General features: G+C 51.6%; 1 protein-coding gene across 1 annotated transcript; it reads right to left on the reverse strand.

Annotated features, from left to right (window-relative positions):
* Window positions 1-202: 202 nt before the first annotated feature.
* SKI (SKI proto-oncogene) lies at window positions 203-4313 on the reverse strand (the record flags this gene model as incomplete). Its single annotated transcript, XM_009076253.1, has 5 exons — window positions 4143-4313; window positions 3581-3696; window positions 2770-3038; window positions 2160-2461; window positions 203-433 (listed from the first exon to the last, which is right to left on the reverse strand). Coding segments are annotated over exons 1-5 (1089 nt in total), but the record flags the coding sequence as incomplete, so codon positions are not given.
* Between the last annotated feature and the right edge of the window lie 7935 nt (window positions 4314-12248).

The following is a 12248-nucleotide window of genomic DNA, read 5'->3' on the forward strand; positions in this document are numbered from 1 at the left end:
GGGCAAGCAGCCACTCCCCTTCCCGTTAGCAGAGCTGACCCTAAAGAATTTTTCCTTCAAGGAAGGCTCAGACAGCAGCTCAGGTGTGTTGCTCACAGAGATAGGACAACTGTGTGTGGGTGCAGCTCAGCTGAGCAGGAATTAAATTCAAGCTCAGCTCTGCCCCTCAAGAGCAGCTTGAGGAGGAAGGTGAAAGCCTTACCTGTGCTGAGTACTTGGCACGAAGCCTTCCTGCCTCACAGCCCTTGTCACACACACGGATCTGTCGTGCCTGTTCCAGCTCTCTCTTCAGCCTGATCCGAGACTCGTTGGCCTCTTTCATCTTCTTCTCGTTTTCCGCTCGCAGACGTTCGATTTCTTTCCGGAGGTTGCGTTTGGCCTCGGTGGCTTCTCTCAGTTTTTCCTTCTTGGCCACTCTGAGGAATTCCAGTTCCTGTGGTAGAGAGGGAGGTGAGGTGTGAAAAAGGGAGGAATGTGATCTAAACCTCATTGCAACCTCCCTGTTGGCCATGCCCAACCCTTAGTGAACTTTGCACGAGGCTCTTCTCCTTTAAATCCACTTGAGTTCCTGCACTCAACTCCCCTCAAGTCTTGGATAACAAAAAGCTCTATGCTCCAGCCACATTTTGCTTTGTCAAGCAGAATAGCTGCGACCATCTGGGCCTGAATAAAGATGAAGTGCAGTTGGAGAGAGCTCCCAGCAATGTGCTCTGCACCAGCTCCACGTTCCAAACTGCACTGCCTGGGCTGGAGACACTGAGGATGCACAACGTGGTGAGTGAGGTCTGAGTGCCCTTTGTGTACACCAAAGCTCCACAAAAATTCAGGACTTGCTGGAGAAACCAACAGCAGTTCCATTTTACCAAACCCCCAAAGAATCCACTTACAAGGCAAGGAGGAAACAAATTCCTTCCAGCTCTGGGCAGCTTTGGTGTGAGCCCTGAGTCTCCTGGCAACCAGCCATGGACTGCCCTGTCCCAGCAGCTGGAAAACTCAGGCTACAACCAAAATGGAAACCACTCTTTGCTCTGGGAATTGCCACTCTCACTGTCCAGTCTTAACAGGAGCTGCTGCCTTGGAATCTAATCCAAGAGAGAGACATTAACTGAAGGGGTAATGATAAGGAACCTCGAGGTACAAAGGAGGCAACTCCTGAAATCCACGTTCAACTGAGCACAGAGCTGTGGCTCAGATCTGGCTCCTAAGGGTTAAATTAGACACCAAAGCTCTTTTCTCCCCCAGAAGAGCATTTCCTCCCAGATCCAGAGTCCTTCTCCCCCTTGATCTAACACCTCAGCACTCAACTGCTTCATGTACCTCCTGCTTCAGGCACACACTGTTAGTTTAGATATTAAAAAATCAGCTTTAAATATCTAATACTTGTCAATGTTTCCTTTCAAATAAACCCAATACAGATTTTCTGAAGCACAAGGGAATGAAGTGATTTGCTCAAGGTAACTAAGAACAAGCCAAACAGCACCAGTGCTGGGTTTGGGGCTCCCACACTCCACAAAACCAGGCCCTTACTCACACCACCCCAAGGGTAACAGCTCAGGCACAGCTACACACAGAGAGGACACAGAAATCTTCCACCTTGGCTCCATCTTCTCTTCCTCTCCAGCCCAAACACAAACCAGTGCACCCACCACTCTGCTCAGCTAATGGCCAGTCCTGCTCTGCAGCTCTGATCCCTCTTGGATTCCAGAGCTGAGGAGCTGTTTCCCTGAGTGCAGCAGAGCAGCAGGTCCTGACCAAGGCTCAGCTCTCCTCCAGCCCCAGCTGTGGCTGTGTCCCAGAACACTCTCCCTCAGCTGGGACTCGGCAGGGTTTTCACAAAGCCTTTAAAACTCCAGCTAAAGCCTCCAGAAATGTTTCCTGTTCAGTGAAATGAAAACAAAATAAACTCTGCTGGACTAGAAGATTTTTTCAGTAATGAAAAGATGTTGATTTTGGTAACCATGGATTTATAACCCAAGGAAAAACAGGTGGCAAGCTTAGAAATGTAGGAATGGTTCCTTGTGCTTTGGTTTCCCAGCTGAATTTACAAACAGAGCCCCAGCAAAGGCTGTTGCTAGCTGGGAAAAATGAGGCAATTCCTTTTTCACACGAGGCTACCTCATGGTTCCACCTGGAGCAGACACGCCTGGCCGCAGCGTTACCTGGTGCAGACTGCGCTTGGCTTGCAGGGCAGCGTTCAGCTTCTCCTCCTGCTTCACCCTCATCTTCACCACCTCGTGCAGGAATTTTTCTTTGGCTTCTTTGGTGTCCAGGCCACTGTCCAGGGCCTGCCTGAGGTGCTCCAGCTCAGCCTCCAGCCCAGTGCTGTGCGGGTCGGGGTGTGCCGCCACCTCGTAGGAGCTGCTGACGGGCGCTGGGGGCTGCATCCCCGGGGAGCTCATGTCCTTGGCAGAGCTGGAGGAGGTGAAGGATGGGGAGGACAGCGAGGATAAGGAGGAGGTGACTGGAAGAGACAAACAGTGAAAATTAACGTCACCCCAACGTGCCGAGGCCTTTAGCACAGAGACGCTCGCTGTGTAATTGAGACACGAACGACACAAAGGAAAACCCAACTCATTTTATACTGGGATAGTTGAAATATGACCAAATGCAACTCTGGTTTGCAGATTGTTTGAGTGGTGACTGGAATTTATGGCACAAAGGTCCTGCTGAGGCACTGAGCACCCAGAGCTCCATCGAGCTCCACCGAACCCGAACTCCCGCGGAAGCCGCAGCGCCGACAAACCGAAGGCAGAGACAACTGTCACTCACATTCTTCCCTGGTTTCTACTTCGATCTCTGCCTCTGACTCCTTGTCCTCCTCGGGGGCAGTGGCAGTGGCTGCAGCAGTGGCTGCTGCCTCGGGCACCGCCGCGTGCTCCGCGTGTTTCCGTTTCCGCGGCTGCGCCGTGCTCAGGGCCTCGCTGCTCCGCGACACCACCGTGGCACACGGAGGGTTGCTCACCATCTTCTGCTGTGCTGGGGGAGCCAGGGCCACGTTGGGGGCCACAGCACTCTCAAAGCTCTTGTAGGAGTAAAAGCTGGTTCAGAGGGAGAGGCAAAAGAAGGAGAAAATCGTCATGTTCTTGGCTTTAAAACACTTCCCGATCCACGTGCGACGCTGGTGACAGTGGATTCCACTGACTGACACCAGCTGAGAACCTGCCCATGGATTTGTGCTTTGCTCTCATCAAACCTGGAGGTGATGGATACCCTTGATCAACATCAAACTCCAAGTTCCACATATCCTAAGAGCAACAAAAAGATCTCCCCAAGCCTAAAGTCCTCATGGTGTTTCCTCCTGCTCTTCGCAAACTGTAGTTTTACCCAACTGCACAGTTGTGCTTCTGTCTATCCATAAGTGCTTTGTAAACCCAAACCAGCACTTTTTTAAGGAAAACTCGAGTGGAAAAGCATCTTGTTGTGTCTCTGATTTGGACACAGCACCTGAGTGCAAACCACAGGCAGAACAACCAACAGCCAAGTGCCTTCTGATACGGTGCTGGAGTGTGCCAAAGCCAGCAGGGCACAGTGTGAGGGACAGACAGAGAGCAATGTCCCCCAGCCCGTGGTGTGTGCTCACCTGTCCCGGATCAGGGCGGGCAGGTGGCTGGAGAGCTCCTTCTCTCCGGCCGACACGGCGGGGGACCAGGGCCGGAACGCCGAGAGACGCTGGCGCGGGTGGACACAGCCAATGCTCTGTGGGGGGGAGGAAATCAGTGATTATGGACAACCTCCTACACTGCAAACCACCAGGGAGTGAGGCTGATGCTTTCCATGCACACTCTGCTCTCTCCTCACCCTCTGGCCAGGACCCGCTCGCTCGGGAGTTCACTGCACTCGTGTAAAACCTCAGGTTGGTTCTGTGTAGTCTGCAGGGACCACAAATGGCTCCTGAGCCTTGCAGGATTCCTGTACCTGAGGCACGAGGGAATTGCTAACTTCCCTGTCACAATCCAGGTCAGTGAGCACTGGAGGATGGCAAGGAAACTGGGAATTGTACAGCTCAATGTGACCAGGGCAAGGACAGAAATGCTACGGATTTAGAAAACCTAAGTTCTCTCTCACTTTCTCCCCAGGTTTCTGTGGAGTGATGCTCTGGGCCACCCTGAGCTCCTTCTGATCACAAAACATTCAGCAATCACCTTGTTAGATGAACTGGACAAGGACCGTAACCAACTGGACTGTTTTTCCTTCTCGGCAGACGCTGGAGATTGGGAAGCAGAGTCATCTATTTTGGGCTTTTTGGAAGCAGGAGGATCTGAAGAGACCTGAAACAAAGACAGGTAGGAAAAACCAAAGTCAGAATTCCTCATTTCGCGATCAGCTTAGAAACAGGTTATAAGGCAAGAGCAAATTTTGCATTTAAAAGGGAGAAACGTTGGATTTTCTGCCTTTGCAAACCGAAGGCCAAGTACAGGAGGGAGAACACAAGTGGCTCCATTTCCCCACATGACACTGAGGATGGAGCAGGGGACATGGGCAGTGACCTGAGAGAGACACACAGGGCTGCAGATGAGTCCTGTCTGCAGAAAGGTAAGGTTTAATGTGGCTGCTGCACTGGAAGGATTATTTTAACGGAGAACAGAACAGACTTTGTTATTCTGTTTGCAGTGGTTGTTATGCCGATGACTTCACTACCCACAGCTGCAGTGGATTCTGGGGGTGCTGCCAAGAGCTGCTTTGCCTTTTCCACAAGTGGCTCAGCTTGGCCCATAAATCATCCTCAAGCATAAGAAAGCCCTTTGGCAAGCAAAACCCCTTTCCTTCAACACTGTGAAGGAATAAAATTCCTATAGTCCCAGCGTGGCTTGCAAAAAATTGGTAACTACTGGTTTAACTGGTGCTCTGGGGATACCAGGCTGAGGCTCAGCCAGCACAAACACGTCCATCAGCAGGGCAGGGAGAAGGTTCTGGACCTTGAGCTGCACCAGGACCAGAAATAATAAGAGAAACATCCCACAGCCATTTTATTCCCTTTGCTGTCCCTCTGCAGCTCCACGTTCTCCCTCCCCACACTCCATTACCTGGCTCAGGGTATTTGCACTCATTTTTTCATCCTTACACCTCACTGTGATCTCTGTGGACAAACAAGCATTGACACATGTATGTCTGGAACACATGGGCAGCAGCATCCTGGGAGCCTGGAATGCTCCAAACCCACAGCTCCTTGGCCACATGGAAAGGATCTTGTTTGCCAAAGTCCTGTGCTCTGACAGTATTATCAGTCCCCTCGAGGCACCTCCAATTAGGAGCTCAGGGGCTGCTGCTCCAGGTGATGGTTCAACCCTGAGAGCTGTGATCTAACCTGAGGAGAACCCGAGGAACTGTTCAGCTGCTCTTTCCCAGACTCCCAACCCAAGAGCTCTGGAGCTACAACCACACCATCTCCTCTGCACACCCTGACTGGGGGAAATCACCCTTGGAGCAGGGCAGGACTGAGGAGCTGCAGCTCCAGCTGATGACTATCAGCCCACCCTGCCCACCTCAGCCAAGCCCCGAGGGCACAGCATTCCCTGGCACTGGAGCTGGGGCAGCTTTCCACACACACCAGATGAACCAGGATGACACGGGGGGGGTGTGTGTGCGTGGGCAACCCCCAGCACAAAATGAGCCCGTGCCAGAGCCAGATGCCAGCTCCAAGGGATTTGCAGTGGATTCTTTGGGCACAGCCTCAGGCTTCCCCGGGGTGACTCCTGCAGAGCCCATGGCACAGGTCCTGCCCTCCAGCCCAGCTAGGAACAGGCATTCCAGTACAAGTCAGTCCGGGGCACTTTCTGCAGAAAAGGAAGGACAATGTGCTGGAAGAGAGCTGTGTTTGCTCTGGGAGATGCTGCCTGTGCAGAATTAGTGACAGCATCAGAAAGGTATTTGGCAAGTGGCTGCTGATCCCAGCCCGATCCACTGGGGCTGGTGAGCTGTGTGGGGAGGGAGGGGGTCTGGAATGAGAGAGGCAACAGGTGGCAAGACTCAGCACGGAGCCCGTTCCTCCCCATCCCATCCCTGCGCGGAACATTCTGTCCACGCCCGGGACAGCAGGCACTGCAGCAGGGCTGAGGGAGGTGTTCCAGGGAATCCTGCTCGAAGGATCATCTCCAACTCAGCCCCAGCCCCTCTCCCTCCCTCCCTGGGAATCTGACACCAAGGACCAGGAGGGCTCTGAGCACAAAACACCTGGGAAATGATGCTTAACCTCACGTTGCCAGGAGCCACTCCTGGTCTGGAAATGCTGCTAGGAATAAAAATGGCAAACGAGGTGTGTGCATGGGCCTGTGATTCCTGAAGAGATGGAAATGAGGGAAGAGGAGGTGCCAAGCAGGTTTTCCTAACCTGGAGCCATGTCCCAGCACAGGATTCCTGTGGTCCTGACCCACCAGCACTGTCTGAGTGTGCAGCTCTTGAGTGCACTCAGGACAGAGCTGCAGCCAAGGGGATTGTGGAACTGCTGGGACAACCTGGACCACTGTCTCTCCACCCACAGCCCCATCACATTTACATGGATCATCTCTGGTTGAGGCAGGAATCACCTCTTGGTAGCTGCATTAACAAACCCACCTTGCACCTAGGGTCTACCTTAGCAAGGTAAAAATGTGGTCATTCCTACAGTTTCCCTCCTGGTCCATGAAATATTGAGTCACTACATGTTGCTATTAGTCAAGAAGGGAAGGTTCAGCTACGAAACTCCTGAAACAGAAATCTTCACATTACAACCTGAGGTCATCTGATTCCATTTCTGCTCTTTTACATTTCTGCCTTGGCTATCCCACCTACAAATACCCAGAGCAGGTTGGTCACTGTGCTGGAGCAGCCTCTGGCTCTGAAGAGGCAGGAGGGAATGTGCTCACAGCTCCAGGATGCAGAACACGCTGAGATACTGAACAAAAATCATCTCTGCATGTGACTCACCCATTACATCCCACTGCAGGCCAGATTCCAGGCACCACTATACCCCACTCCACACTCCCAGCACAGCCACAGCCGCCAGCAAACCCTGGTACTGGCTCCAGTGGGATGTGACTGGATTTCATTTGCTCTCTTTGCCAAACAGTGAAACACACAGCCTTGCAGAAAGAAATACTTCAATTCTGATGTAACTCTTTGCCATCTCCATAAATGAAACACTTGAACACAAACCTTAGAAGACTGAAATGAGTATTTCTCTATTTCCTATTCATTTTTCCTTCCACTGGAGGCAACTTAATAACCTGTTGTCAAATGGGCTTTGTGCTGGGCACAGTGATTTGCTCATACACATTTTCTCCAATCTGCAAATGTTAGAAACTTCAGGATACAAATGGGCCCAGAAATGCCACATGAAACATTCACTTAAGCTCTGGGACTGTTGTTGTCTGAAGCAACCACATTTTAAGGCAAAACAGACACGGAGAGATTTATAAAGCTGCTAAAAAAAGATTTGAAAGGCACATTCCGGGGGGAAATTTGGGCCTGTGAACTTTCACGTCAGCCGTTTCAGGGCTGGGCCTGGCCCACAGCCAGCCAGGCCACGCTGCACGTCAGATCACATTTTCTACTTCAATTAAGCATCACAGTAACCAACCATGAGACCAGTGGAAAGAATTTTTGACCCTCTCCTTCTCAGAAAGACAAACCTCCCCAGTGCTCTGGACCACGAGCAGAACCAGCAGCTCCAGGACAGGCACCTGAATGACACTTTTCACTGCAATTACCATGGAAAATGAGCCCAGAAAAAAAGATTTCTTACATTTTAAGATGTGGCAGTGCTCAAGGATGTGATTCTTGGTGCCTGAGGATTGACCAAAATACATCTCCTAGAGACATTAACTTTCTTTTCTCTACTGTATCCCAGCACCAGCTACCTGGGTGAGCAAAGGCTCCTGCTCCCTCCTCACCCTTTACCTGCTGCACCCACTGAGGGATGAGCCAGGACACCTACAGGAGCTCAGCACTCCCTCTGGGAGGGGCAGAACCCCACAGGGCACCCAGGACCCCCCAAATCCACCTTCTCCACACTGTCCCAGGAGCTGCTGCTGCTCAGCCCACGGGCAGCGATGTGTTAGTGAGAACTCAGCTGTTCCTGCCTTGGTAAGGATGGAAACATTACATGAACTGAGCTGCAAATATTTAGGAGGCCTCTCAGCCTTATCCAGCACCGTGTGAGCAGCTCTGTCCCTCTCCCTGTCCCTGGTGAGCAGCTCTGTCCCTCTCCCTGTCCCTGCCCCTTGCAGTGAGGGTCACTCCACCTGCCCCGCGACGCAGCCTGAGTGGCACCGTTAGAAAGGATGGATTCAAACTTCCCAAAGCTGCTGAGCTGTCCCAGCACAGAGAAATCCCAATTTCAGTCTGGGAAAACACTGGGAGGCTGAAGAATTCCCTTTCATATTCCTAAAGGCAGGTGTAAATCAGAACCGTGTCCACTGACCGAGCTGCGGCTGGGCTGCCAGCACACAGAAATCCCAATTTCAGTCTGGGCAAACATCGGGAGGCTGAAGAATTCCCTTTCATACTCCTAAAGGCAGGTGTAAATCAGAACCATGTCCACTGACCGAGCTGCGGCTGGGCGACGGAAGGGCATGTGGAAAATCACAGCCAGTGCCTCTCCCCTGGCTCGGGCTCAGCGGCCACGGGTGGAGCTTCCTGGCTCCTCCATCTGGGTGCCACAATTAAGCAGCTTTCTCATTAGGGCAGGAGCCCCGGAGCAGCCGCCGGGCTGAGCCAGCTCGGGGTCAGGGATAAAAATACTCCGCGGAGCAGAGCTGTGCCCCGGGAGGATCCAGAGAGGCTCTGTGTGGAGCACTGCTGGAACCAGGCTGAGGGTTCTGCTCCAGCGAGGAACATGAGCAGGAACCCAAAGACACAACTCCAGCTCAGCTCTGGAAGGATTTCCTCGCTCGCTGTGACCGCACAGCAGTCAGAGTCGGCTGGGCAGGAGTAATAATGCCACTTCACCCCTGTTTGACGGTGCTGTGAGGGCTGTTTTCTACTGGTAAGAAAAGGATGCAAAGTCTTATTTTAAGCCCAGTGGAGTCCCAGCCTTGTGTGGCAACTCTCCCTCCAGCTGCACCAGCCAAGGCCCCAGCGGCTCCGTGCGCTGGGTTACACAGACACGGAAGAAATGCACCTTTACCAGCGACAAGGACTCAAAGCTGCTCCTGGACCACAATTCCCAACTTGGGAACTGAAGCTGGAACTCTCCACATGGCCCTCTCATGACTCACAGAGCTGAGTGTGCCTGGGCACAGACTGAGCCACACCAGTGGCTCTGGCTGTCTCAGGATGGCTCTCAGACTCCTGGCTCGACTCAAATCAAGACATGCACACTGGAGTATCTCCCCTGCAGGAAAAGGCCTTGATCTCTGTCCCTTAAGCCTCCAGGAGCACGTCCTGGATGGGCAGAACTCTCTGCCTCCCAAAGCCTCTTTGTGACGTGGTCCAGAAGTGATTAATAAGGTATTAGAGGCCTCAGCAAGGACTGCACTTTCACGTGGATTAGAGGAATAAATACACCCAGGTACAGATTGGGAGCGAGGAAGGGCTGTCCCCATAATAAAAAAGGCTAAAAATAAAGCTGTAAGAAGATTTACTGCTTGTCTCCTGGAGATATTTAAAAGAGACAAACCCCACCAGGCTGCAGTGTCAGTCCCGGGGAGTGTATGCAGCATTTGTTTTATTTGTCTCTTTTTTTTTTTTTTTTTTTTTTTTTTTTTACAATTTGGGTTCCATTGGGCAGGAATCCAGACTTTCCATCTTCCCATTCTCTGGTGGAAGCATAAGTGCTCATTTTCCCCTGTCACTTTGGGACGTGTGATTACGAGAAGTATTTGTTTCTATTCCTGCCTTCACAGCACACATGCTGAGTCCAGAGTGTCCCCCAGCCCGACCTGGGGGCTCTGCACACCCACAGCACAGCCTGGCACAGGGAGAGAGCTGGGACAGTCCCCACAGAGCTGCCCATGGCTCAGGCTCTGGCTGTGCAAAGGGCTGATCACTCCTGCCCAGCTGCTCTAAGGGGTAATGGCTCAGTCCCAAAGCAGCACAGAATTCATCTGAAAAACTGGGCACTGAGTTTTTCCTCACACCTGTGCAAAACCCTTTAATTTCTATGGAAACACATCCAGAATTTACACCAGAAGAGGTGAAAAGGCACTGGAGTCTTTTGTTTCAGACACCACCTCAGTTTAAAGCAAAGTCCTACAGAGTTCCCCTTGATGAGTTCATTTTGCAAAGGCAAGTTTAAGTTATTTTCTAGAACACCCTCCATAGCCCCTGGCATAAGTCCTCATCCATTTTCAAAGCTTCTTGGCTAGCATAAAAGAAAGAAAAAAACCCTTTTCTCTCCTGTCTCAATATTTCTTTCCTTTTATTCTTTTAGCACAAAAATTAGGCCAGATGACATCTGATGATTGCACTTACCCCTGGGAGCAAACACTGAGGCACTTCTAGTAAGCTACGGATTAACAAACCCAGCAACAACCTCCCAGGCAAACCCAGCTCCACAGACTGGATGCTGAAATGGAGGCAGGAAAGGCAAATCTCACCCCTTCTCTGTTTCACACAGACTGCAAAGCTTCTGGGATTCTTGGGGCCACTGTGAGCTCTTTCCCAAGCTCAGTGTTAGTGAAGTTATCCACGAGGACACAGCTCATGCTACCTGGACACCTCGTGGGGAAAGTGCTCACCTGGCTGTTCAATCCCTGATCTCAACTACTCCTCTCTCAATTCACTGTTCTCCTTGCACCTCTAGCATGCAAAACTGCTCTTTGATATAGATCTGAATCCTATAAATCCATAAAACTCTCCAATTCTTCTACAACAATGACTTCCCAACAGCCATTCCATGAGCCTTGAGCAGCTGCTCAACAAGATCAGTATTTCCCATTCCAAGTTGTTCTGCTCCTCTGACTCTCCCAGTTGAAATCCCTCTGCCACGGGCAGGCACAAGCAGCACAAACCCCTCGTAGTGTGATACCCACTGCACAGATGGGAAAACTGAAATAAGCCAGAAACAAAGTCAAAGCCATGTGTGAACGTGGCTGTCAACTCCCTCAATGTCAGTGCTAAATCCCTCAAATACAGCACCCCTGAGTCTTCTTGTTTCCCTTCTGAAGCAGCATCTGAAGGAGCTGATGGTTTGTTACACGATGTACTTGCCTTTTGGCTCTTGGCTGATGCAACTGGAAGCCTCTTTTCCACTGGCTAAGAGTCTGTTTTGCCCTTCCAGTGGAAACTAAAAGTTACAGCTTGAAAAGAATTCCCTGCCCTGTGGTTTAAAACAAAACAAAACAGTTCAACTCACACTTCCCAGTGGCTGAGCAGAGCCAGTGCTGGGGACCAACCTAAACCAGGTCAGAGGGGCTAAGGACAAAGAATGGTCCCTTTTCCACTGCTGGTTTTACTGGGAATGCTGGGATGCCCTGTCAGGAGCAGGGGAAGGAGAGTGAGGGGAACAAATGCAGAGGGATCTGTGCCTGCACACAGCCATGGGTGTTCCAGGAAAAGGGAGAGCATGTTTGGCAGGGGGAAGGAACTGAGGGCTCAGCTCCTCTTGGAACCGAAGCTGAGGGAAGTGATGCCATCAGATTCATCAAGGGAAATCAAAATTTCCTCTGTGAACAGATTTGCTTTGACCAGTCGTTGCTGAATTGTTTGTGGGGTCACAGTTCTGGGAATTGAAAAGCTATTTGGAGGCAAAGTTTTCTCCTCACATTTTCCCTGTGATACACTCAGGCTTCTCCTGCTCTAGCTGCTCTGAGGTTCCAGCTCCCAACTCTGAGGCATCTGCTCCTGCAATGTGGAGACATGTCCACTCTGCCAGCCAAGAATCTCAGTTTAGTCTCAAACGTTACATAAAAGGACAAGTATTCCCCTTGTGATTCCCACTAACACCAGCTCCCTCCCAGGCACCAGAGTAACCAGCTTGTCAAGCCAAGAAAGGGCAGAGAGGACTCTCACTGAGGAACCTGATGGGCTTTTGGTGCTCTTCGGCCCAAACTGCCCTGACCTGGGGTGTCCCCAACTCCTCTGGTGCCTGCAGAGCTCCCTGGGGCACAGAGTCTGCCCTGACCCAACCTTCTCACGATGGGAGGAGAAGACAGCACAGAAAGCAGCAGCATGGCTGGAACTCCCAGCTCAGCTGCAAAATCAGGCCATCAGCCCTTGCCCCACTCTTCCTCCCATCCCCTAATCTGGTATTTGTGCCAGGCTGGTTCTCTGGCCTGGCACACGTGCAGGAGCGTGTGACACCCAGGGAGAGGGCAAAGGACAGAGCCTTT

Source organism: Acanthisitta chloris, unplaced genomic scaffold (genome assembly GCF_000695815.1).
Source record: "Acanthisitta chloris isolate BGI_N310 unplaced genomic scaffold, ASM69581v1 scaffold20306, whole genome shotgun sequence".
Classification (NCBI taxonomy): domain Eukaryota; kingdom Metazoa; phylum Chordata; class Aves; order Passeriformes; family Acanthisittidae; genus Acanthisitta; species Acanthisitta chloris.